General features: G+C 53.8%; 1 protein-coding gene across 1 annotated transcript; it reads left to right on the top strand.

Annotated features, from left to right (window-relative positions):
- Positions 1-3,322: 3,322 nt before the first annotated feature.
- On the top strand, positions 3,323-10,492 carry LOC137309233 (tubulin alpha-1A chain-like). The gene is made up of 5 exons (XM_067977495.1): positions 3,323-3,346; positions 4,721-4,943; positions 5,073-5,221; positions 8,891-9,571; positions 10,092-10,492. Exons 1-5 carry the CDS (start codon positions 3,344-3,346, stop codon positions 10,386-10,388), a joined length of 1,353 nt encoding a protein of 450 aa, XP_067833596.1. The 5' UTR covers positions 3,323-3,343; the 3' UTR covers positions 10,389-10,492.
- The last annotated feature ends 16,474 nt before the right edge of the window (positions 10,493-26,966 follow it).

Below are 26,966 nucleotides of genomic sequence, written 5' to 3' on the forward strand. Positions count from 1 at the left end.
GGGGGTCTGATTGATGGGGTCTGATTGATGGGGGTCTGATTGATGGGGGTCTGATTGATGGGGTCTGATTGATGGGGGTCTGATTGATGGGATCTGAATGATGGGGGTCTGATTGATGGGGGTCTCATTGATGGGGGTCTGATTGATGGGGGTCTGATTGATGGGGGTCTGATTGATGGGGGTCTGATTGATGGGGTCTGATTGATGGGGGTCTGATTGATGGGATCTGAATGATGGGGGTCTGATTGATGGGGGTCTGATTGATGGGGGTCTGATTGATGGGGATTGATAGACGGAGTTCTCATTGATTGGGGTCTGATTGATGGTGTCTGATTGATGGGATCTGATTGATGGGGTCTGAATGATAGGGTCTGATTGATGGGGATCTGATTGATGGGGGTCTGATAGATGGGGGTCTGATTGATGGGGTCAGATAGATGGGGGTCTCATTGATTGGGGTCTGATTATTGGGGGTCTGATTGATGGGGCCTAATAAATGGGGTCTGATGATGGGGATTGATAGACAGGGTTCCCATTGATTGGGGTCTGATTGATGGGATCTGATTGATGGGTATCTGATTGACGGGGTCTGATGATGGGTGTCTGATTGACGGGGGTCTGATTGATGGGTATCTGATTGACGGGGGTCTGATTGATGGGGGTCTGAATGATGGGGGTCTGAATGATGGGGGTCTGATTGACGGGGTCTGATTGATTGGGGTCTGATTGATGGGGGTCTGATTGATGGGATCTGATTGATGGGGGTCTGATTGATGGGGGTCTGATTGATGGGATCTGATTGATGGGGGTCTGATTGATGGGGGTCTGATTGATGGGATCTGATTGATGGGTATCTGATTGACGGGGTCTGATTGATGGGTGTCTGATTGATGGGGTCTGATTGGTGGGGGTCTGATTGACGGGGTCTGATTGATTGGGGTCTGATTGATGGGATCTGATTGATGGGGGTCTGAATGATGGGGGTCTGATTGATGAGGGTCTGATTGACGGGGTCTGATTGATTGGGGTCTGATTGATGGGATCTGATTGATGGGGGTCTGATTGATGGGGTCTGATTGACGGGGGTCTGATTGACGGGGTCTGATTGACGGGGTCTGATTGACGGGGTCTGATTGACGGGGTCTGATTGACAGGGTCTGATTGATGTGGGTCTGATTGATGGGGGTCTGATTGACGGGGTCTGATTGATGGGATCTGATTGACGGGGGTCTGATTGATGGGGGTCTGATTGATGGCGTCTGATTGATGGGGTCTGATTGATGGGGATCTGATTGATGGCGTCTGATTGATGGGGGTCTGATTAATGGGATCTGATTGATGGGGGTCTGATTGATGGGGTGTGATTGATGGAGCCTAATTGATGGGGTCTGATTGATGGGGTCAGATAGATGGCTGTCTCATTGATTGGGGTCTGATTATTGGGTGTCTCATTGATGGGGCCTAATTAATGGGGTCTGATGATGGGGATTGATAGACAGGGTTCCCATTGATTGGGGTCTGATAGATTGGGGTCTGATTGATGGGATCTGATTGATGGGGGACTGATTGATTGGGGTCTGATTGATGGGATCTGATTGATGGGTATCTGATTGACGGGGTCTGATTGATGGGGATCTGATTGATGGGTGTCTGATTGATGGGGTCTGATTGACGGGGGTCTGATTGATGGGGGTCTGAATGATGGGGGTCTGAATGATGGGGGTCTGATTGACGGGGTCTGATTGATTGGGGTCTGATTGATGGGGGTCTGATTGACGGGGTCTGATTGACGGGGGTCTGAATGATGGGGGTCTGATTGACGGGGTCTGATTGATGGGGGTCTGATTGATGGGGTCTGATTGACGGGGTCTGATTGACGGGGTCTGATTGATGTGGGTCCGATTGATGGGGGTCTGATTGACGGGGTCTGATTGACGGGGGTCTGATTGACGGGGTCTGATTGATGGGTGTTTGATTGATGGGGGTCTGATTGACGGGGGTCTGATTGACGGGGGTCTGATTGACGGGGGTCTGATTGATGGGGGTCTGATTGATGGGGGTTTGATTGATGGGGGTCTGATTGATGGGGGTCTGATTGATGGGGGTCTGATTGACGGGGTCTGATTGATGGGGGTTTGATTGATGGGGGTTTGATTGATGGGGGTCTGATTGATTGGGGTCTGATTGATGGGTGTCTGATTGATGGGGGTTTGATTGACGGGGTCTGATTGACTGGGTCTGATTGATGGGGGTCTGATTGATGGGGGTCTGATTGATGGGGGTCTGATTGACGGGGTCCGATTGATGGGGGTCTGATTGACGGGGGTCTGATTGACGGGGGTCTGATTGACGGGGTCTGATTGATGGGTGTTTGATTGATGGGGGTCTGATTGACGGGGGTCTGATTGACGGGGGTCTGATTGATGGGGGTCTGATTGATGGGGGTTTGATTGATGGGGGTCTGATTGATGGGGGTCTGATTGATGGGGGTCTGATTGATGGGGGTTTGATTGATGGGGGTCTGATTGACGGGGTCTGATTGATGGGGGTCTGATTGATGGGGGTTTGATTGATGGGGGTCTGATTGATTGGGGTCTGATTGATGGGTGTCTGATTGATGGGGGTTTGATTGACGGGGTCTGATTGACTGGGTCTGATTGATGGGGGTCTGATTGATGGGGGTCTGATTGATGGGGGTCTGATTGATGGGGGTCTGATTGACGGGGTCCGATTGATGGGGGTCTGATTGACGGGGTCTGATTGACGGGGGTCTGATTGACGGGGTCTGATTGATGGGTGTTTGATTGATGGGGGTCTGATTGACGGGGGTCTGATTGACGGGGGTCTGATTGATGGGGGTCTGATTGATGGGGGTTTGATTGATGGGGGTCTGATTGATGGGGGTCTGATTGATGGGGGTCTGATTGATGGGGGTTTGATTGATGGGGGTCTGATTGACGGGGTCTGATTGATGGGGGTCTGATTGATGGGGGTTTGATTGACGGGGTCTGATTGATGGGGGTCTGATTGATGGGGGTCTGATTGATGGGGGTTTGATTGATGGGGGTCTGATTGATGGGGGTCTGATTGATGGGGGTCTTTAGACAAAGGCTCTCCCTTGTTGCCTGGGGCTCCTCCCATAACCAATTGTTGCGAACACTTGGTCCCGCCTTTTGCATCAAGCAACCAATCGGCGCTTGTTTATTATTGTTTCTCCAAGCAACCACAGACTTTTGTTCTCACAAACCAATCAGAGCCCGGCCTGGCTCAATGGGCGGGGTATAAATAGCGGGAGCGGGAACACGCGGCACATTCTCAAGAGCTGCGAGAATAGGAGGAGATTATGGTAAACAAGGGGCGGGGCGGGGCGGAACGGAATGTACAGGGCGTGGGTGTTCCACAGCGACAGAGCGATCTACAGGGGGAGTGGAGGATCTAGTGGGAGAGTGGAGGATCTCGTGGGAGAGTGGAGGATCTATAGGGATAGTGGAGGATCTATAGGGATAGTGGAGGATCTAGTGGGAGAGTGGAGGATCTAGTGGGAGAGTGGAGGATCTATAGGGATAGTGGAGGATCTAGTGGGAGAGTGGAGGATCTATAGGGATAGTGGAGGATCTACTGGGAGAGTGGAGGATCTACTGGGAGAGTGGAGGATCTACAGGAGAGTGGGATCCACTGGGAGAGTGGAGGATCTATAGGGACAATGGAGGATCTACAGGGAGAGTGGGCATCCACTGGGAGAGTGGAGGATCTACAGGGAGAGTAGGATCTACATGGAGAGTGGGATCCACTGGGAGAGTGGAGGATCTGTCGGGACAGTGGAGGATCTACAGGGAGAGTGGGCATCCACTGGGAGAGTGGGAATCTATTAGGAAAACGGAGGATCTACAGGGAGAGTGGGATCTACTGTGAAAATGGAGGATCTATAGGGAGTGATGGGGGCCTACAGGGAGCGAGAAGAAATCCATAGGGAGATGGGCCATCCACAGAGAGGATGAATCCACATTGTGGGAGGGTAATCCACATGGAGAAAGTAGGAAATCCACAGAGAGCGTGAGGGTAAATCCACGGATTGGGTTTATCCAGAGAGAGAGAGAGAGAGAAGGGATCCGCAGGAAAAGGAATCCATGGGGAGAGAGGGAAGCTGTGGGGGGTCCACTCTGAGAGATGGAGCCAAGGGAACGGAGTGGGATGCAGATGGAGAAGGGATTGGCCTTCACAAGGGGCATGAAGATTTCCAGGGAATGGCGGACGTCCACAGGGGAGTGTGGGATGGTCAAGCAATAGGTGGAGTTCCTCAGGAGGCCAGCGTTCCATATTGAGCAATGGATCCAGAGGGAGAGGGGAATCCAGAGGGAGAGGGGAATCCAGAGGGAGAGGGGAATCCACAGGGAGTGTACAGGCATTATGGTAGGGGAGGGGGTTTCAGGGTTCAGTGGTCCACAAGGGGTGGGAGATTGGGAGATCCACACTGCACGGGGAGGGTCCACAGAGATTGGGAAGTTCAGAGAGACTGGGGGAATCTCCAGAGAGGGGGGGTCCAGATGGAATGGAGGATCCATAGGGAGCAGGCAGAATCCACAAGGAATGGACGGGATCCACAGGTTACTGTAATGGAACGTGTTGCTGCCCACACACCCTTCTCCCTTCCACCTCCACTGACTGTATAAAGCATTGTCCTCCTACCTGTGTAAATAATCCTGTGTTCTCCACTCTTTAGCGTGAGTGTCTTTCAGTCCACGTTGGCCAGGCAGGTGTGCAGATCGGCAATGCTTGCTGGGAGCTGTATTGCCTGGAGCATGGGATCCAACCAGATGGGCAGATGCCCAGTGACAAGACCATTGGAGGTGGGGACGACTCCTTCAACACCTTCTTCAGTGAGACGGGGGCAGGAAAGCACGTCCCCCGAGCCGTGTTTGTAGATCTGGAGCCCACTGTGATCGGTAAGGGGCGAGATTGTTGATGTGTTAGTCAGTGCTGTCACTAAACTCACTGAAGTATGGCCAGACTTGTATCAAGGTAGCTGGAATGTTTTGTGTTCAGGTTTTTAACTCTCCGTTCCCTGTCCCCAGATGAGGTCCGCACCGGCACCTACCGACAGCTCTTTCACCCCGAGCAACTCATCACCGGCAAGGAGGATGCGGCCAATAACTACGCACGGGGCCACTGCTCTGTCGGCAAGGAGATAGTGGATCTGGTCTTGGATCGAATACGGAAGGTGGTAAGTTCTGTCACTTTGGTTTGCTGGGATTTCCTGCCTCACATTCCCCAGTAAAATCATTTGGGTGATTCCATGATCCTGCACTTCAGGGGTCGCACCCGCTGGGGTCACAGGTCAGAGACCCGGCCCTGACCCACCGCCTCCCCCGCCCCGTCCTGCCGCCTCCCCCCGCCCGTCGCATCACCTCCCCCTGTGCCGTTCCATCACGTCCCGCAGCCTCCCCCCACTGTCCCGCCGCCTCCCCCCACTGTCCCGCCGCCTCCCCCCACTTGTCGCTCCGCCTCCCCCCACTGTCCCTCCGCCTCCCCCCACTGTCCCGCCGCCTCCCCGCACTGTCCCGCCGCCTCCCCGCACTGTCCCGCCGCCTCCCCCCACTGTCCCGCCGCCTCCCCCCACTGTCCCGCCGCCTCCCCCCACTCTCCCGCCGCCTCCCCCCACTGTCCCTCCGCCTCCCCCCACTGTCCCTCCGCCTCCCCCCACTGTCCCTCCGCCTCCCCCCACTGTCCCTCCGCCTCCCCCCACTGTCCCTCCGCCTCCCCCCACTGTCCCTCCGCCTCCCCCCACTGTCCCTCCGCCTCCCCCCACTGTCCCTCCGCCTCCCCCCACTGTCCCTCCGCCTCCCCCCACTGTCCCTCCGCCTCCCCCCACTGTCCCTCCGCCTCCCCCCACTGTCCCTCCGCCTCCCCCCACTGTCCCTCCGCCTCCCCCCACTGTCCCTCCGCCTCCCCCCACTGTCCCTCCGCCTCCCCCCACTGTCCCTCCGCCTCCCCCCACTGTCCCTCCGCCTCCCCCCACTGTCCCTCCGCCTCCCCCCACTGTCCCTCCGCCTCCCCCCACTGTCCCTCCGCCTCCCCCCACTGTCCCTCCGCCTCCCCCCACTGTCCCTCCGCCTCCCCCCACTGTCCCGCCGCCTCCCCCCACTGTCCCGCCGCCTCCCCCCACTGTCCCGCCGCCTCCCCCCACTGTCCCGCCGCCTCCCCCCACTGTCCCGCCGCCTCCCCCCACTGTCCCGCCGCCTCCCCCCACTGTCCCGCCGCCTCCCCCCACTGTCCCTCCGCCTCCCCCCACTGTCCCTCCGCCTCCCCCCACTGTCCCTCCGCCTCCCCCCACTGTCCCTCCGCCTCCCCCCACTGTCCCTCCGCCTCCCCCCACTGTCCCTCCGCCTCCCCCCACTGTCCCGCCGCCTCCCCCCACTGTCCCGCCGCCTCCCCCCACTGTCCCGCCGCCTCCCCCCACTGTCCCGCCGCCTCCCCCCACTGTCCCGCCGCCTCCCCCCACTGTCCCGCCGCCTCCCCCCACTGTCCCGCCGCCTCCCCCCACTGTCCCGCCGCCTCCCCCCACTGTCCCGCCGCCTCCCCCCACTGTCCCGCCGCCTCCCCCCACTGTCCCGCCGCCTCCCCCCACTGTCCCGCCGCCTCCCCCCACTGTCCCTCCGCCTCCCCCCACTGTCCCTCCGCCTCCCCCCACTGTCCCTCCGCCTCCCCCCACTGTCCCTCCGCCTCCCCCCACTGTCCCTCCGCCTCCCCCCACTGTCCCTCCGCCTCCCCCCACTGTCCCTCCGCCTCCCCCCACTGTCCCTCCGCCTCCCCCCACTGTCCCTCCGCCTCCCCCCACTGTCCCTCCGCCTCCCCCCACTGTCCCGCCGCCTCCCCCCACTGTCCCGCCGCCTCCCCCCACTGTCCCGCCGCCTCCCCCCACTGTCCCGCCGCCTCCCCCCACTGTCCCGCCGCCTCCCCCCACTGTCCCGCCGCCTCCCCCGCCCCGTCTCACCGCCTCTCCCGTGCCGTCCCATTACCTCCGCCGGCCCCGTCCCGCCCCCTCCCCTCCCCCGCCCCGTCCCGCCCCCTCCCCCGCCCCGTCCCGCTTACTCCCCCCACTGTCCCGCCCCCTCCCCTCACTGTCCCACCGTCTCCCCTCACTGTCCCATCTCCCAGTGCCCCTTCCCACCATCTCCCAGTGCCCCTTCCCACCATCTCCCACGGCCCCTTCCCACCAGCTCCCACTGCCCCTTCTCCCCATCTCCCACTGCCCCTTCTCCCCATCTCCCACTGCCCCTTCTCCCCATCTCCCACTGCCCCTTCCCACCATATCCCAATGCCCCTTCTCACCATCTCCCACTGCCCCTTCCCACCATCTCCCACTGCCCCTTCCCACCATCTCCCACTGCCCCTTCTCCCCATCTCCCACTGCCCCTTCCCACCATCTCCCACTGCCCCTTCTCACCATCTCCCAATGCCCCTTCTCCCCATCTCCCACTGCCCCTTCCCACCATCTCCCACTGCCCCTTCCCACCATCTCCCACTGCCCCTTCCCACCATCTCCCACTGCCCCTTCCCACCATCTCCCACTGCCCCTTCCCACCATCTCCCACTGCCCCTTCCCACCATCTCCCACTGCCCCTTCCCACCATCTCCCACTGCCCCTTCCCACCAGCTCCCACTGCCCTTTCCCACCAGCTCCCACTGCCCTTTCCCACCAGCTCCCACTGCCCCTTCCCACCATCTCCCACTGCCCCTTACCACCATCTCCCACTGCCCCTTCCCACCATCTGCCACTGCCCCTTCTCCCCATCTCCCACTGCCCCTTCTCCCCATCTCCCACTGCCCCTTCCCACCATCTCCCACTGCCCCTTCCCACCATCTCCCACTGCCCCTTCCCACCATCTCCCACTGCCCCTTCCCACCATCTCCCACTGCCCCTTCCCACCATCTCCCACTGCCCCTTCCCACCATCTCCCACTGCCCCTTCCCACCATCTCCCACTGCCCCTTCCCACCATCTCCCACTGCCCCTTCCCACCATCTCCCACTGCCCCTTCCCACCATCTCCCACTGCCCCTTCCCACCATCTCCCACTGCCCCTTCCCACCATCTCCCACTGCCCCTTCCCACCATCTCCCACTGCCCCTTCCCACCATCTCCCACTGCCCCTTCCCACCATCTCCCACTGCCCCTTCCCACCATCTCCCACTGCCCCTTCCCACCATCTCCCACTGCCCCTTCCCACCATCTCCCACTGCCCCTTCCCACCATCTCCCACTGCCCCTTCCCACCATCTCCCACTGCCCCTTCCCACCATCTCCCACTGCCCCTTCCCACCATCTCCCACTGCCCCTTCCCACCATCTCCCACTGCCCCTTCCCACCATCTCCCACTGCCCCTTCCCACCATCTCCCACTGCCCCTTCCCACCATCTCCCACTGCCCCTTCCCACCATCTCCCACTGCCCCTTCCCACCATCTCCCACTGCCCCTTCTCCCCAGCTCCCACTGCCCCTTCTCCCCAGCTCCCACTGCCCCTTCTCCCCAGCTCCCACTGCCCCTTCTCCCCAGCTCCCACTGCCCCTTCTCCCCATCTCCCACTGCCCCTTCTCCCCATCTCCCACTCTCCCTTCTCCCCATCTCCCACTGCCCCTTCTCCCCATCTCCCACTGCCCCTTCTCCCCATCTCCCACTCTCCCTTCTCCCCATCTCCCACTGCCCCTTCTCCCCATCTCCCACTGTCCCTTCTCCCCATCTCCCACTGCCCCTTCTCCCCATCTCCCCAGCTCCCACTGCCCTGTCCCACCAGGGACGGTCAGTATTTTTGCTCCTGTCCTGTGTTCACTGTCCTTTGACGATAGATTCCATTTCCTGCTCCCTTTTAATGTTTTGTACCTTCTTTGCCCACAGGCTGACCAGTGCACGGGACTCCAGGGTTTCCTTGTTTTCCACAGTTTCGGGGGTGGGACCGGCTCGGGTTTTACATCCCTCCTGATGGAAAAACTATCTGTAGACTACGGCAAGAAATCCAAACTGGAGTTTTCCGTTTATCCTGCGCCGCAGATTTCCACTGCGGTGGTCGAGCCGTACAACTCCGTGCTCGTCACCCACTGCACCCTCGAGCACTCTGACTGCGCCTTCATGGTCGACAACGAGGCCATTTATGACGTATGTCGGCGTAACCTTGACATTGAGCGTCCAACGTACACCAATCTCAACCGTCTCATTGGACAGATAGTGTCGTCCATCACGGCGTCACTACGGTTCGACGGTGCCCTCAATGTGGACCTGACTGAGTTCCAAACCAACCTGGTCCCCTATCCCCGCATTCACTTCCCACTGGCAACCTATGCCCCCCTTATTTCGGCCGAGAAGGCTTACCACGAGCAACTATCTGTGGCAGAGATCACCAATTCCTGTTTTGAGCCAGCCAACCAGATGGTGAAGTGCGACCCCCGCCAGGGCAAGTACATGGCGTGCTGCATGCTGTACCGAGGAGACGTAGTGCCAAAGGATGTCAACGCTGCCATTGCCACCATCAAGAGCAAGCGCTCGATCCAGTTTGTTGATTGGTGCCCGACTGGGTTCAAGGTAAGTGTGGGTTTTGTGTTCAATCCATGGGGCTCTGGGGAACATGGATTCTGACAATCTGATAACCCACGTGAACAATACGTCTGTTCAGTCTGGGTCAAAAGCTGTCCCTCCTTTCAGACCCTCCCCATTCCTGGCCCAAAGAGGAGCTCCCTCTGAGACTGTAGGTGGAATTGTCTCAGTTCTAATCCTGGATTGCAGCCCTGAATGTTCCAGGAAAAGTCCTGCCCTGAAACAAGGAAAAGGCATCCTGAAAAATGGAGGGCCTCATTGGAGAAGATGAAATGAAGAAAAGAATTATCCCTGAATCCAGCCTCATTACACAGGGACCCTCCATCAGAAACTGAAACTGTAAAACTGGGTGAAGAGCCCAGTGAATAACCAGAGTCGGGTTTTTGTACAGTGAAAGACACAAACTGGTTCTTAAATTTATCTTTCTGATAATTAACTGAGTCAATGACTGATTTTGAACCTCCTATTTTGTACAACTGAAATCTAAAGAATTTTCTTTTCCCCACAGGTTGGCATCAACTACCAGCCACCGACAGTGGTGCCAGGGGGCGATCTGGCAAAGGTGCAGCGTGCCCTCTGTATGCTGAGCAACACCACCGCCATTTCCTTGGCTTGGACCCGCCTCAACCTCAAATTCGATAAGATGTACGCCAAGCGGGCCTTTGTCCACTGGTACGTGGGGGAGGGGCTGGAGGAAGGGGAGTTCCAGGACGCACGGGAGGACCTGGCCTCACTCGAGAAGGATTACGAAGAGGTGGCCGTCGATTCTTCCTCGCTGGACAGAAAGGCGGAGGAGGAAGAATAAGATTTATTCATTTAGAAAGTAAAAAGAGTTTAACTAAATTTTACATTTATGTTACAAAACGTCTTATTAATTTAGAAAGTAAAATTTCACATTGATGTTACTAATTATATCTAAGGAAATAAATGTATTTCAAAAATCCTATTGGAATTGTCTCAGTTTAAAATTGAAGACTACACGACAAATTGTAAAAGAAGGTGGTTGAAGTGAGAAGAGGATCAGTGGACCCAGAATGGGGGTTAATCAAACCTCACAGGGTGCAGATATGAGGATAGATTTTACTTTCAAGAGTAACCCCGAAAGGATTGATGGAGTCTGTTGGCTGAGGGTCCGATTGATGGGGTTTGATGGATGGGGATCTGATTGATGGGGTCTGATTGATGGGGTCTGATTGATGGGGTCTGATGGTTGGGTGTCTGATTGATGGGGTCTGATGGTTGGGGGTGTAATTGATGTGGCCTGAAGGTTGGGCATCTGATTGATGTGGTCTGATGCTTGGGCGCCTGATTTGATGTGGTCTGATGGTTGGGGGTCTGATTGATGGGGTCTGATTATTGGCAGTCTGATTGATGAGGTCTGATTGTTGGGGGTCATTTTGATGGGGGTCTGATGATTGGGGTGTGATTGATGGAGTCTGATGGATGGGGTTTCGTTTGTTGGGGGTCTGATGGTTAGTAGTCTGATTGATGGAGTCTAATGGTTGGGGTGTGATTGATGGGGTCCGATTGATGGGGTCTGAGGGTTGGGAGTCTGATTGATAGGGTCTGATGGTTGAAGGTCTGATTGATGGGGTCTGATGGTTGAGGGTCTGATTGATGGGGTCTGATGGTTGAGGCTCTGATTGATGCAGTCTGATAGTTGGTGTTCTGATTGATGGGTCTGATTGATGTGGTCTGATGGTTGGGGGTCTGATTGATGTGGTCTGATTGATGTGGTCTGATGGTTGGGGGTCTGATTGATGTGGTCTGATGGTTGGGGGTCTGATTGATGGGGTCTGATGGTTGAGGGTCTGATTGATGGGTCCTGATGGTTAGTGGTGTGATTGATGGGGTCTGAAGGTTGGGGTTCCGATTGATGGGGTCTAATGGTTGGGGGTCTGATTGATCGGGTCTGATGGTTGGGGTTTTATTGATGGATTCCAAAGGTTGGGGTCTGATTGATGGGATCTGAAGGTTGGGGGTCTGATTGATGGTGTCTGAGGGTTGGGAGTCTGATTGATGGGCTCTGATGGTTGGCGGTCTGATTGATGGTGTCTGATGGTTGAGGGTCTGACAGATGTAGGTCTGATGGATGGTGATCTGACAAATGAATCATGACAGATGAGTTCTGTTGGCTGGGGATCTGATAGATTGGGGTCTGAAAGATGTGGGTCTGATAGAAGGGGATCTGATGGATGGGGATCTGAAAGTCGGGGTCTGATGGACGTGGTCTGATGAACGCAGGTTTGACGGATGAGGGTCTGAGAGATGGTGGCTGACAGATGAGGTCTTATGGCTAATGGGCTGATGGATTTGGATCAGATTGATGTGGTCAGTCGGATGTGGGTCTGATAGATGTGGATGTGATAGGTGGGTTCTGATAGGTGAGCGTCCGATAGATGAGGGTCTGATAGATGGGTTTTGATAGATGGGGTCTGATAGATGTGGATGTGATAGATGGGTTCTGGTAGATGAGGGTCCGATAGATGTGGATCTGATAGATGAGGGTCTGATAGATGAGGGTCTGATAGATGAGGGTCTGATAGATGTGGATCTGATAGATGGGGTCTGATAGATGGGGTCTGATAGATGTGGATCTGATAGATGTGGATCTGATAGATGGGTTCTGGTAGATGTGGATCTGATAGATGTGGATCTGATAGATGTGGATCTGATAGATGTGGATCTGATAGATGTGGATCTGATAGATGTGGATCTGATAGATGGGTTCTGGTAGATGTGGATCTGATAGATGTGGATCTGATAGATGGGGTCTGATAGATGGGGTCTGATAGATGAGGGTCTGATAGATGGGGTCTGATAGATGGGGTCTGATAGATGAGGGTCTGATAGATGGGGTCTGATAGATGTGGATCTGATAAATGTGGATCTGATAGATGTGGATCTGATAGATGGGTTCTGGTAGATGGGGTCTGATAGATGGGGTCTGATAGATGTGGATCTGATAGATGAGGGTCTGATAGATGGGGTCTGATAGATGTGGATCTGATAGATGGGGTCTGATAGATGAGGGTCTGATAGATGGGGTCTGATAGATGGGTTCTGATAGATGTGGATCTGATAGATGAGGGTCTGATAGATGGGGTCTGATAGATGTGGATCTGATAGATGAGGGTCTGATAGATGGGGTCTGATAGATGTGGATCTGATAGATGAGGGTCTGATAGATGAGGGTCTGATAGATGAGGGTCCGATAGATGAGGGTCCGATAGATGAGGGTCCGATAGATGTGGATCTGATAGATGTGGATCTGATAGATGAGGGTCTGATAGATGAGGGTCTGATAGATGTGGATCTGATAGATGAGGGTCTGATAGATGAGGGTCTGATAGATGAGGGTCTGATAGATGAGGGTCTGATAGATGGGGTCTGATAGATGAGGGTCTGATAGATGGGTTTTGATAGATGGGGTTCTGACAGATGGGGTCAGACAAATGTGGATGTGATACATGGGTTCTGACAGATAAGGGTCTGTTACTTGGGGATCTGATGGATGAAGGTCTGATAGATGGGGGCGTGAGTGTTGGGTGTCTGATGGTTCGAGGTGTGAGTGATGGGGTCTGAAGGATGGTGGTCTGATGGATGGGGTCTGATGGTTGGTGGCGTGATTGATGGGGTCTGATGGATGGGGTCTGATTGAAGGTGTTTGATGGTTGGGGGTCTGATTGATGGGGTCTGATGGTTGGTGGTCTGATTGATGGGGTCTGTTGGTAGGGGGTCTGATTGATGGGTCCTGATGGTCGGGGGTCTAATTGATGGGGTCGGATGGTTGGGGTGTGATTGATGGGGTCTGATGGATGGGGGTCTGATTGATGGGCTTTGATGGTTGGGGGTCTGATTGAAGGGGTTTGATGGTTGGGCTGTTATTGATGGGGTCCGATGGTTGAGGTCTGATTGATGTGATCTGATGTTTGGGGGTCTGATTGATGGGGTCTGATGGTTGGGATGTGATTGATGGGGTCTGATGGATGTGGGTGTGATTGATGGTGGTCTGATGGTTGGTGGATTGATTGATGGGGTCTGATGGATGGGGTCTGTTTGAAGGGGTCTGATGGTTGGGGTGTTATTGATGGGGTCCGATGGTTGGGGGTCTGATTAAAGTCGTCTGATGGTTCGGCGCCTGATTGATGGGGTCTGATGATTGGTGTGTGATTGATGGTGTCTGATGGTGGGGTTGTGATTGATGTGGTCTGAAGGTTGGGTGTCCGATTGATGGGGTCCGATGGTTGAGGGTCTGATTGATGGGGTCTGATGGTTGGTGTGTGATTGATGGGGTCTGATGGTTGGGGTGTGATTGATGGGGTCTGAAAGATTGGGGCCTGATCAATGGGGGTCTGATTGATAGGGATCGGATTGATGGGGTCCGATAGTTGGGGGTCTGATTGATGGGGGTCTGATTGATGGGGGTCTGATGGTTGGGGTGTGATTGATGGGGTCTGATGGATGAGGTTTCGATTGATGGGGGTTTGATGCTTCGTAGTCTGATTGATGGGGTCTGATGTTTGGGGTGTGATTGATGAGGTCAGATGGTTGGGGGTCTGATTGATGGGGGTCTGAAAGATGGAGTAAGACAAATGTGGATCAGATAGATGGGGGTCTCCTTGATGTGGATCTAATAGATGGGGGTCTGAAAGACAGTGGTGGGGGGGGTCTGATGGATGCGGTCTCATGAATGCAGGTTTGATGGATGTGGGTCTGAGAGATGGTGGCTGACAGATGCGGTCTGATTGATGGGGGCTGATGGATGGGGTGTGATTGATGGGGGTCTGATGGTTGGGGTTTCAATTGATGGGGGTTTGATGGTTAGTAGTCTGATTGATGGGGTCTGATGGTTGGGGGTCCGTTTGATGGGGTCTGAAAGTTGGGGGTCTGATTGATGGGGTCTGATGGTTGAGGGTCTGATTGATGGGGTCTGATGGTTGGCGTGTGATTGATGCAGTCTGATGGGTGGGGTTCTGATTGATGGGGATCTGATTGGTGGGGTCTGATGGTTGGGAGTCTGATTGATGGGGTCTGATGGATGGGGGTGTGATTGATGGGGGTCTGATGGTTAGGAGTCTGATTGATGGGGCCTGATGGTTAGGAGTCTGATTGATGCGATCTGATGGTTGGGGGTGTGATTAATGGGGTCAGTTGTTTGGCGGTCTGATTGATGGGGTCTGATGGTTGGTGGCGTGATTGATGGGGTCCGATGGATGGGGTCTGATTGAAGGGGTCTGATGGCTGGGGTGTTATTGATGGGGTCTGATGGTTGGGGTCTGATTGATGGGGTCTGAAGGTTGGGTGTCCGATTGATGGGGTCTGATGGTTGGGGATCTGTTTTATCGGGGTCTGATTGATGGGGTCTGATGGTTCGGGAGTGATTGATGGTGTCTGACGGTGGGGTCTGATTGATGGGGTCTGAAGTTTGGGTGTCCGATTGATGGGGTCTGATGGTTGGGGATCTGTTTTATCGGGGTCTGATTGATGGGGTCTGATGGTTCGGGAGTGATTGATGGGGTCTGATGGTTGATGTGTGATTGATGGGGTCTGATGGTTGGTGTGTAATTGATGGGGTCTGATGGATGAGGTTTCGATTGATGGGGGTTTGATGCTTCGTAGTCTGATTGATGGGGTCTGAAAGATGGAGTAAGACAAATGTGGATCAGACAGATGGGGGTCTCCTTGATGTGGATCTAATAGATGGGGTGATGGGGTCTGATTGATGGGGTCTGATGTTTGGCAGTCTGATTGCTGGGGTCTGATTGATGGGGTCTGATTGATGGGGCAGTGATTGATGAGGTCTGATGGTTGGGCGCCTGATTGATGGGGTCTGATGGTTGGGGGTCTGATTGATGGGATCTGATGGTTGGGGATGTGATTGATGGGATCTGATGGTTGGGGGTCTGATTGATGGGGTCTGCTGGTTGGGTGTCTGATTGATGGTGTCTGATGGTTGGGGTGTGATTGATGGGGTCTGATCAATGGGGGTCTGATTGATAGGGATCGGATTGATGGGGTCCGATAGTTGGGGGTCTGATAGTTGGGGGTCTGATTGATGGGGGTCTGATGGTTGGGGTGTGATTGATGGGGTCTGATGGATGAGGTTTCGATTGATGGGGGGTTGATGCTTAGTAGTCTGATTGATGGGGTCTGATGTTTGAGGTGTGATTGATGAGGTCTGAAGGTTGGGGGTCTGATTGATGGGGTCTGAAAGATGGAGTAAGACAAATGTGGATCAGATAGATGGGGGTCTCCTAGATGTGGATCTAATAGATGGGGGTCTGAAAGACAGGGGGGGGGGGTCTGATGGATGCGGTCTCATGAATGCAGGTTTGATGGATGTGGGTCTGAGAGATGGTGGCTGACAGATGCGGTCTTATGACTGATGGGCTGATGGATTTGGATCTTATTGATGTGGTCAGTCGGATGTGAGTCTCATAGATGTGGATGTGATAGATGGGTTCTGATAGATGTGGGTCTGTTAGATGAGGATCTGATAGATGAGGGTCTGCTATAGGGGGTCCGACAGATGGGGTCCGACAGATGAGGTCTGATAGATGAGGGTCTGATAGATGGGTTTTGATTGGTGGGGTTCTGACAGATGTGGATCTGATTGATGGAGTCTGACAGACAGGGGGCTGATAGATGGGGTCAGACAGATGTGGATGTGATAGATGTGTTCTGACAGATGTGGGCCTGTTAGTTGGGGTTCTGATAGATGAGGGTCTGATAGATAGGGGTGTGAATGATGGGGTCTGATTGCTAGGGGTCGGATTGATAGGGGTCGGATTGATGGGGTCTGGTTGATGGGGTCTGGTTGATGGGGTCTGATTGACAGGGCCTAATTGATGGGGTCGGATTGATGGGGGTCTGATTGATGGGGTCTGATTCATGGGGCAGTGATTGATGAGGTCTGATGGTTGGGGGCCGATTGATGGGGTCTGAAGGATGGGGGTCTGACTGAAGGGGTCTGATGGTTGGGCGCCTGATTTGATGGGGTCTGATGGTTGGGGGGTGATTGAAGGTGTCTGATAGTGGGGGTGTAATTGATGGGGTCTCAAGATTGGGGGTCTGATTCATGGGGTCTGATTGATGGGGTCTGATTGATGGGGTCTGATGGTTGGCGGTTTGATTGATGGGATCTGATGGTTGGGAGTCTCATTGATGGGGTCTGATGATTGGCGGTCTGATTGATGGGGTCTGATGGTTGGGGGTCTGATGGTTGGGGGTCTGATGATTGGGGTGTGATTGATGGGATCTGATTGATGGGGTCTGAGGGTTGGGAGTCTGATTGATGGGATCTGATGGTTGGGGGTCTGATTGATGGGGTCTGATGATTGGCGGTCTGATTGATGGGGTCTGATGGATGGGGGTCTGATGGTGGGGTCTGATGGTGGGGCCTGATGGTGGGGTCTGATGGTTGGGGGTCTGATTGATGGGGGTCTGATTGATGGGGGTCTGATTGATGGGGGTCTGATTGATGGGGGTCTGATGGTTGGGGTGTGATTGATGGGGTCTGATGGATGGGGTTTCAATTGAAGGGGGTTTGATGGTTAGTAGTCTGATTGATGGGGTCTGATTGTTGGGGGTCCGATTGATGGGGTCTGAAAGTTGGGGGTCTGATTGATGGGGATCTGATTGGTGGGGTCTGATTGACGGGGTCTAATTGGTGGTTTCTGATTGTTGTGGGTCTGAATGATGGGGATCTGTTTGATGGGGTGTGATTGATGGGGGTCTGATGGTTAGGAGTCTGATTGATGCGATCTGATGGTTGGGGGTGTGATTAATGGGGTCAGTTGTTTGGCGGTCTGATTGATGGGGTCTGATGGTTGGGATGTGATTGATGGGGTCCGATGGATGGGGTCTGATTGAAGGGGTCTGATGGTTGGGGATCTGTTTGATCGGGGTCTGATTGATGAGGTCTGATGGTTGGGGGTCGATTGATGGGGTCTGGGGGTTGGGGGTCTGATTGATGAGGTATGGGGATTGGGGGTCTGATTGATGGGGTCTGGGGGTGAGGGGTCTTATTGATGTGGTCTGATGGTTGGGGTGTGATTGATGGCGTCTGATGGATGAGGGTCTGATTGATGGGGGTCTGATTGATTGGAGTCTGATTGATGGGGGTCTGATTGATGGGGGTCTGATTGATGGGGGTCTGATTGATGGGGTCTGATTGATGGGGTCTGATAGATGGGGGTCTGATTGATGGTAATCTGATTGATAGGGTCTGATTGATGGGGGTCTGATTGATGTGGGTCTGATTGATGTGGGTCTGATTGATCGGGGTCTGATTGATGGGGTCTGATTGGTGGGGATGTGACTGACGGGGTCTGATTGATGGGGGTCTGATTGATGGGGGTCTGATTGATGGGGATCTGTTTGATGGGGTCTGATTGATGGGGATCTGATTGTTGTGGGTCTGATTGATGGGGATCTGTTTGATGGGGTGTGATTGAAGGGGTCTGATTGGTGGTTTCTGATTGATGGGGGTCTGATTGATGGGGCAGTGATTGATGAGGTCTGATGGTTGGGCGCCTGATTGATGAGGTCTGATGGTTGGGCGCCTGATTGATGGGGTCTGATGGTTGGAGGTCTGATTGATGGGGTCTGATGGTTGGGGGTCTGATTGATGGGTTCTGATGGTTGGAGGTCTGATTGATGGGATCTGATGGTGGGGATGTGATTGATGGGGTCTGATGGTTGGGGGTGATTGATGGGGTCTGCTGGTTGGGTGTCTGATTGATGGTGTCTGATGGTTGGGGTGTGATTGATGGGGTCTGAAAGATTGGGGTCTGATCAATGGGGGTCTGATTGATAGGGATCGGATTGATGGGGTCCGATAGTTGGGGGTCTGATAGTTGGGGGTCTGATTGATGGGGGTCTGATGGTTGGGGTGTGATTGATGGGGTCTGATGGATGAGGTTTCGATTGATGGGGGTTTGATGCTTAGTAGTCTGATTGATGAGGTCTGATGTTTGGGGTGTGATTGATGAGGTCTGAAGGTTGTGGGGTCTGATTGATGGGGTCTGAAAGATGGAGTAAGACAAATGTGGATCAGATAGATGGGGGTCTCCTAGATGTGGATCTAATAGATGGGGGTCTGAAAGACAGGGGGGGGGGGTCTGATGGATGCGGTCTCATGAATGCAGGTTTGATGGATGTGGGTCTGAGAGATGGTGGCTGACAGATGCGGTCTTATGACTGATGGGCTGATGGATTTGGATCTTATTGATGTGGTCAGTCGGATGTGAGTCTCATAGATGTGGATGTGATAGATGGGTTCTGATAGATGTGGGTCTGTTAGATGAGGATCTGATAGATGAGGGTCTGCTATAGGGGGTCCGACAGATGGAGTCCGACAGATGAGGTCTGATAGATGAGGGTCTGATAGATGGGTTTTGATTGGTGGGGTTCTGACAGATGTGGATCTGATTGATGGAGTCTGACAGACGGGGGGCTGATAGATGGGGTCAGACAGATGTGGATGTGATAGATGTGTTCTGACAGATGTGGGCCTGTTAGTTGGGGTTCTGATAGATGAGGGTCTGATTGATGTGGGTCTGATTGCTAGGGGTCTGATTGCTAGGGGTCGGATTGAAAGGGGTCGGATTGATGGGGTCTGGTTGATGGGGTCTGATTGACAGGGCCTAATTGATGGGGTCGAATTGATGGGGGTCTGATTGATGGGGTCTGATTCATGGGGCAGCGATTGATGAGGTCTGATGGTTGGGCGCCTGATTTGATGGGGTCTGATGGTTGGGGGGTGATTGAAGGTGTCTGATAGTGGGGGTGTAATTGATGGGGTCTCAAGATTGGGGGTCTGATTCATGGGGTCTGATTCATGGGGTCTGATTGATGGGGTCTGATTGATGGGGTCTGATGGTTGGCGGTTTGATTGATGGGATCTGATGGTTGGGAGTCTCATTGATGGGGTCTGATGATTGGCGGTCTGATTGATGGGGTCTGATGGTTGGGGGTCTGATGGTTGGGGGTCTGATGATTGGGGTGTGATTGATGGGATCTGATTGATGGGGTCTGAGGGTTGGGAGTCTGATTGATGGGATCTGATGGTTGGGGGTCTGATTGATGGGGTCTGATGATTGGCGGTCTGATTGATGGGGTCTGATGGATGGGGGTCTGATGGTGGGGTCTGATGGTGGGGTCTGATGGTTGGGGGTCTGATGGTTGGGGGTCTGATGGTTGGGGGTCTGATTGATGGGGGTCTGATGGTTGGGGTGTGATTGATGGGGTCTGATGGATGGGGTTTCAATTGAAGGGGGTTTGATGGTTAGCAGTCTGATTGATGGGGGTCCGATTGATGGGGTCTGAAAGTTGGGGGTCTGATTGATGGGGATCTGATTGGTGGGGTCTGATTGACGGGGTCTAATTGGTGGTTTCTGATTGTTGTGGGTCTGAATGATGGGGATCTGTTTGATGGGGTGTGATTGATGGGGGTCTGATGGTTAGGAGTCTGATTGATGCGATCTGATGGTTGGGGGTGTGATTAATGGGGTCAGTTGTTTGGCGGTCTGATTGATGGGGTCTGATGGTTGGGATGTGATTGATGGGGTCCGATGGATGGGGTTAGATTGATGGGGTCTGAGGTTGTGTGTCTGATTGATGGGGTCTGCGGGTTGGGGGTCTGATTGATGGGGGTCTGATTGAAGGGGTCTGATTGTTGGGGGTCTGATTGATGGGGTCAGATTGTTGGGGTCTGATTGATGGGGGTCTGATTGATGGGGTCTGATTGATGGGGGTCTGATTGATGGGGGTCTGATTGATGGGGTCTGATTGATGGTATCTGATTGATGGGGTCAGATTGATGGGGTCAGATTGATGGGGGTCTGATTGATGGGGTCTGATTGATGGGGTCTGATTGATGGGGTCTGATTGATGGTATCTGATTGATGGGGTCTGATTGGTGGGGGTCTGATTGATTGTGTCTGATTGATGTTGACTGATTGATGGGGATCTGATTGATGGGGTCTGTTTGATGGCGATCTGATTGACTGGGTCTGATTGATGGTGTCTGTGGTTGGGGTCTGATTGATTGTATCTGATTGACGGGGTCTGATTGATGGGATCTGATTGACGGGGTCTGATTGATGGGGGTCTGATTGATGGGGGTCTGATTGATGGCGGTCTGATTGATGGCGGTCTGATTGATGGGGTCTGATTGATGGGGTCTGATTGATGGGGATATGACTGACAGGGTCTGATTGATGCGGATCTGATTCATGTGGGTCTGATTGATGGGGGTCTGATTGATGGGAGTCTGATTGATGGGAGTCTGATTGATGTGGGTCTGATTGATGGGTGTTTGATTGACGGGGTCTGATTGATGGGAGTTTGATTGATGGGGGTCTGATTGACGGGGTCTGATTGACTGGGTCTGATTGATGGGGGTCTGATTGATGGGGGTCTGATTGATGGGGGTCTGATTGACGGGGTCTGATTGATTGGGGTCTGATTGATGGGGGTCTGATTGACGGGGTCTGATTGACGGGGTCTGATTGATGGGGGTCTGATTGATGGGGGTCTGATTGACGGGGTCTGATTGATGGGGGTTTGATTGATGGGGGTCTGATTGATGGGTGTCTGATTGATGGGTGTCTGATTGATGGGGGTCTGATTGATGGGGGTCTGATTGATGGGGGTCTGATTGATGGGGGTCTGATTGATGGGGGTCTGATTGATGGGGGTCTGATTGATGGGGGTCTGATTGACGGTGGTCTGATTGACGGGGGTCTGATTGACGGGGGTCTGATTGACGGGGGTCTGATTGATGGGGGTCTGATTGATGGGGGTCTGATTGACGGGGTCTGATTGATGGGGGTCTGATTGATGGGGGTCTGATTGATGGGGGTCTGATTGATGGGGGTCTGATTGATGGGGGTCTGATTGACGGGGTCTGAATGACGGGGTCTGAATGATGGGGGTCTGATTGATGGGGTCTGATTGATGGGGGTCTGATTGATGGGGTCTGATTGATGGGGTCTGATTGATGGGGATCTGATTGATGGGGTCTGATTGATGGGGTCTGATTGATGGGGTCTGATTGATGGGGTCTGATTGATTGGGATCTGTTTGATGGGGATCTGTTTGATGGGGATCTGTTTGATGGGGATCTGTTTGATGGGGATCTGTTTGATGCGGTGTGATTGATGGGGTCTGATTGATGGTTTCTGATTGTTGGGGGTCTGATTGATGGGGGTCTGATTAATGGGGATCTGATTGATGGGGTCTGATTGATGGGGTCTGATTGATGGGGTCTGATTGATGGGGTCTGATTGTTGGGGGTCTGATTGATGGGGTCTGATTGTTGGGGGTCTGATTGATGGGGTCAGATTGTTGGGGTCTGATTGATGGGGGTCTGATTGATGGGGTCTGATTGATGGTATCTGATTGATGGGGTCAGATTGATGGGGTCTGATTGATGGGGGTCTGATTGATGGGGGTCTGATTGATGGGGTCTGATTGATGGTATCTGATTGATGGTATCTGATTGGTGGGGGTCTGATTGATTGTGTCTGATTGATGTTGACTGATTGATGGGGATCTGATTGATGGGGTCTGATTGATGGTGTCTGTGGTTGGGGTCTGATTGATTGTATCTGATTGACGGGGTCTGATTGATGGGATCTGATTGACGGGGTCTGATTGACGGGGTCTGATTGATGGGGGTCTGATTGATGGGGTCTGATTGATGGGGTCTGATTGATGGGGATATGACTGACAGGGTCTGATTGATGCGGATCTGATTCATGTGGGTCTGATTGATGGGGGTCTGATTGATGGGGGTCTGATTGATGGGAGTCTGATTGATGGGAGTCTGATTGATGTGGGTCTGATTGATGGGTGTTTGATTGACGGGGTCTGATTGATGGGGGTCTGATTGATGGGAGTCTGATTGATGGGGGTCTGATTGACGGGGTCTGATTGACGGGGTCTGATTGATGGGGGTCTGATTGATGGGGGTCTGATTGATGGGGGTCTGATTGATGGGAGTCTGATTGATGGGGGTCTGATTGATTGGGGTCTGATTGACGGGGGTCTGATTGATGGGGGTCTGATTGATGGGGGTCTGATTGATGGGGGTCTGATTGATGGGGGTCTGATTGATGGGGGTCTGATTGACGGGGTCTGATTGATGGGGGTCTGATTGACGGGGTCTGATTGACGGGGTCTGATTGACGGGGTCTGATTGATGGGGGTCTGATTGATGGGGGTCTGATTGACGGGGTCTGAATGATGGGGGTCTGATTGACGGGGTCTGATTGATGGGGGTCTGATTGATGGGGGTCTGATTGACGGGGTCTGATTGATGGGGGTCTGATTGATGGGGTCTGATTGACGGGGTCTGATTGATGGGGGTCTGATTGATGGGGGTCTGATTGACGGGGTCTGAATGATGGGGTCTGAATGATGGGGGTCTGATTGATGGGGGTCTGATTGATGGGGGTCTGATTGATGGGGGTCTGATTGATGGGGGTCTGATTGACGGGGTCTGATTGATGGGGGTCTGATTGATGGGGGTCTGATTGATGGGGGTCTGATTGATGGGGGTCTGATTGATGGGGGTCTGATTGATGGGGGTCTGATTGATGGGGGTCTGATTGATGGGGGTCTGATTGATGGGGGTCTGATTGATGGGGGTCTGATTGATGGGGGTCTGATTGATGGGGGTCTGATTGATGGGGGTCTGATTGATGGGGGTCTGATTGATGGGGGTCTGATTGATGGGGGTCTGATTGATGGGGGTCTGATTGATGGGGGTCTGATTGACGGGGTCTGATTGATGGGGGTCTGATTGATGGGGGTCTGATTGACGGGGTCTGATTGATGGGGGTCTGATTGACGGGGTCTGATTGATGGGGGTTTGATTGATGGGGGTCTGATTGATGGGGGTCTGATTGACGGGGGTCTGATTGACGGGGGTCTGATTGATGGGGGTCTGATTGACGGGGGTCTGATTGACGGGGGTCTGATTGACGGGGGTCTGATTGATGGTGGTCTGATTGACGGGGATCTGATTGATGGGGGTCTGATTGATTGGGGTCTGATTGAGGGGATCTGATTGATGGGTATCTGATTGATGGGGGTCTGATTGATGGGGTCTGATTGACGGGGTCTGATTGATGTGGGTCTGATTGATGGGGGTCTGATTGACGGGGTCTGATTGACGGGGTCTGATTGACGGGGGTCTGATTGATGGGGGTCTGATTGATGGGGATCTGATTGATGGCGTCTGATTGATGGGGTCTGATTGATGGAGGTCTGATTGATGGGGGTCTGATTGATGGGGGTCTGATTAATGGGATCTGATTGATGGGGGTCTGATTGATGGGGTGTGATTGATGGAGCCTAATTGATGGGGTCAGATAGATGGGTGTCTCATTGATTGGGGTCTGATTATTGGGTGTCTGATTGATGGGGCCTAATTAATGGGGTCTGATGATGGGGATTGATAGACAGGGTTCCCATTGATTGGGGTCTGATAGATTGGGGTCTGATTGATGGGATCTGATTGATGGGGGACTGATTGATTGGGGTCTGATTGATGGGTATCTGATTGACGGGGTCTGATTGATGGGTGTCTGATTGATGGGGTCTGATTGACGGGGGTCTGATTGATGGGGGTCTGAATGATGGGGGTCTGAATGATGGGGGTCTGATTGACGGGGTCTGATTGATTGGGGTCTGATTGATGGGGGTCTGATTGACGGGGTCTGATTGACGGGGGTCTGAATGATGGGGGTCTGATTGACGGGGTCTGATTGATGGGGGTCTGATTGATGGGGTCTGATTGACGGGGTCTGATTGATGTGGGTCCGATTGATGGGGGTCTGATTGACGGGGTCTGATTGACGGGGGTCTGATTGACGGGGTCTGATTGATGGGTGTTTGATTGATGGGGGTCTGATTGACGGGGGTCTGATTGACGGGGGTCTGATTGACGGGGGTCTGATTGACGGGGTCTAAATGATGGGGGTTTGATTGATGTGGGTCTGATTGATGGGGGTCTGATTGATGGGGGTCTGATTGATGGGGGTCTGATTGACGGGGGTCTGATTGACGGGGTCTGATTGATGGGGGTCTGATTGATGGGGGTCTGATTGACGGGGTCTGATTGATGGGGGTCTGATTGATGGGGGTTTGATTGATGGGGGTTTGATTGATGGGGGTCTGATTGACGGGGTCTGATTGATGGGGGTCTGATTGATGGGGTCTGATTGATGGGGGTCTGATTGATGGGGGTCTGATTGATGGGGGTCTGATTGATGGGGGTCTGATTGATGGGGGTCTGATTGATGGGGGTCTGATTGATGGGGGTCTGATTGATGGGGGTCTGATTGATGGGGGTCTGATTGACGGGGTCTGATTGATGGGGGTTTGATTGATGGGGGTCTGATTGACGGGGTCTGATTGATGGGGGTCTGATTGACGGGGTCTGATTGATGGGGGTCTGATTGATGGGGGTCTGATTGATGGGGGTCTGATTGATGGGGGTCTGATTGATGGGGGTCTGATTGACGGGGTCTGATTGATGGGGGTCTGATTGATGGGGGTCTGATTGATGGGGGTCTGATTGACGGGGTCTGATTGACGGGGTCTGATTGACGGGGTCTGATTGATGGGGGTCTGATTGATGGGGGTTTGATTGATGGGGGTTTGATTGATGGGGGTCTGATTGATGGGGGTTTGATTGATGGGGGTCTGATTGATAGGGGTCTGATTGATGGGGGTCTGATTGATGGGGGTCTGATTGATGGGGGTCTGATTGACGGGGTCTGATTGATGGGGGTCTGATTGACGGGGTCTGATTGATGGGGGTTTGATTGATGGGGGTTTGATTGATGGGGGTCTGATTGATGGGGGTCTGATTGACGGGGTCTGATTGACGGGGTCTGATTGACGGGGTCTGATTGACGGGGGTTTGATTGACGGGGGTCTGATTGATGGGGGTCTGATTGATGGGGGTCTGATTGATGGGGGTCTGATTGATGGGGGTCTGATTGACGGGGTCTGATTGATGGGGGTCTGATTGACGGGGTCTGATTGATGGGGGTCTGATTGATGGGGGTCTGATTGATGGGGGTCTGATTGATGGGGGTCTGATTGACGGGGTCTGATTGATGGGGGTTTGATTGATGGGGGTCTGATTGATGGGGGTCTGATTGACGGGGTCTGATTGATGGGGGTCTGATTGATGGGGGTCTGATTGACGGGGTCTGATTGACGGGGTCTGATTGACGGTGTCTGATTGATGGGGGTCTGATTGATGGGGGTCTGATTGATGGGGGTCTGATTGATGGGGGTTTGATTGATGGGGGTCTGATTGATGGGGGTCTGATTGATGGGGGTCTGATTGACGGGGTCTGATTGATGGGGGTTTGATTGATGGGGGTCTGATTGATGGGGGTATGATTGACGGGGTCTGATTGATGGGGTTTGATTGATGGGGGTCTGATTGATGGGGTTCTGATTGACGGGGTCTGATTGACGGGGTCTGATTGACGGGGTCTGATTGATGGGGTTTGATTGATGGGGGTCTGATTGATGGGGGTCTGATTGATGGGGGTCTGATTGATGGGGGTCTGATTGATGGGGGTCTGATTGATGGGGGTTTGATTGATGGGGGTCTGATTGATGGGGGTCTGATTGATGGGGGTCTGATTGATGGGGGTTTGATTGATGGGGGTTTGATTGATGGGGGTCTGATTGATGGGGGTCTGATTGATGGGGGTCTGATTGATGGGGGTCTGATTGATGGGGGTCTTTAGACAAAGGCTCTCCCTTGTTGCCTGGGGCTCCTCCCATAACCAATTGTTGCGAACACTTGGTCCCGCCTTTTGCATCAAGCAACCAATCGGCGCTTGTTTATTATTGTTTCTCCAAGCAACCACAGACTTTTGTTCTCACAAACCAATCAGAGCCCGGCCTGGCTCAATGGGCGGGGTATAAATAGCGGGAGCGGGAACACGCGGCACATTCTCAAGAGCTGCGAGAATAGGAGGAGATTATGGTAAACAAGGGGCGGGGCGGGGCGGAACGGAATGTACAGGGCGTGGGTGTTCCACAGCGACAGAGCGATCTACAGGGGGAGTGGAGGATCTAGTGGGAGAGTGGAGGATCTAGTGGGAGAGTGGAGGATCTAGTGGGAGAGTGGAGGATCTATAGGGATAGTGGAGGATCTAGTGGGAGAGTGGAGGATCTATAGGGATAGTGGAGGATCTACTGGGAGAGTGGAGGATCTACTGGGAGAGTGGAGGATCTACAGGAGAGTGGGATCCACTGGGAGAGTGGAGGATCTATATGGACAATGGAGGATCTACAGGGAGAGTGGGCATCCACTGGGAGAGTGGAGGATCTACAGGGA

This window comes from Heptranchias perlo, unplaced genomic scaffold, assembly GCF_035084215.1.
Source record: "Heptranchias perlo isolate sHepPer1 unplaced genomic scaffold, sHepPer1.hap1 HAP1_SCAFFOLD_154, whole genome shotgun sequence".
NCBI classification, from domain to species: Eukaryota; Metazoa; Chordata; class Chondrichthyes; order Hexanchiformes; family Hexanchidae; genus Heptranchias; species Heptranchias perlo.

Coding starts and splice junctions, on each gene's coding strand:
- LOC137309233 (XM_067977495.1), top strand. Junction 4,944..5,072: donor TCTGGAGCCCACTGTGATCG/GTAAGGGGCGAG, acceptor CCCTGTCCCCAG/ATGAGGTCCGCACCGGCACC. Junction 5,222..8,890: donor TGGATCGAATACGGAAGGTG/GTAAGTTCTGTC, acceptor CTTTGCCCACAG/GCTGACCAGTGCACGGGACT.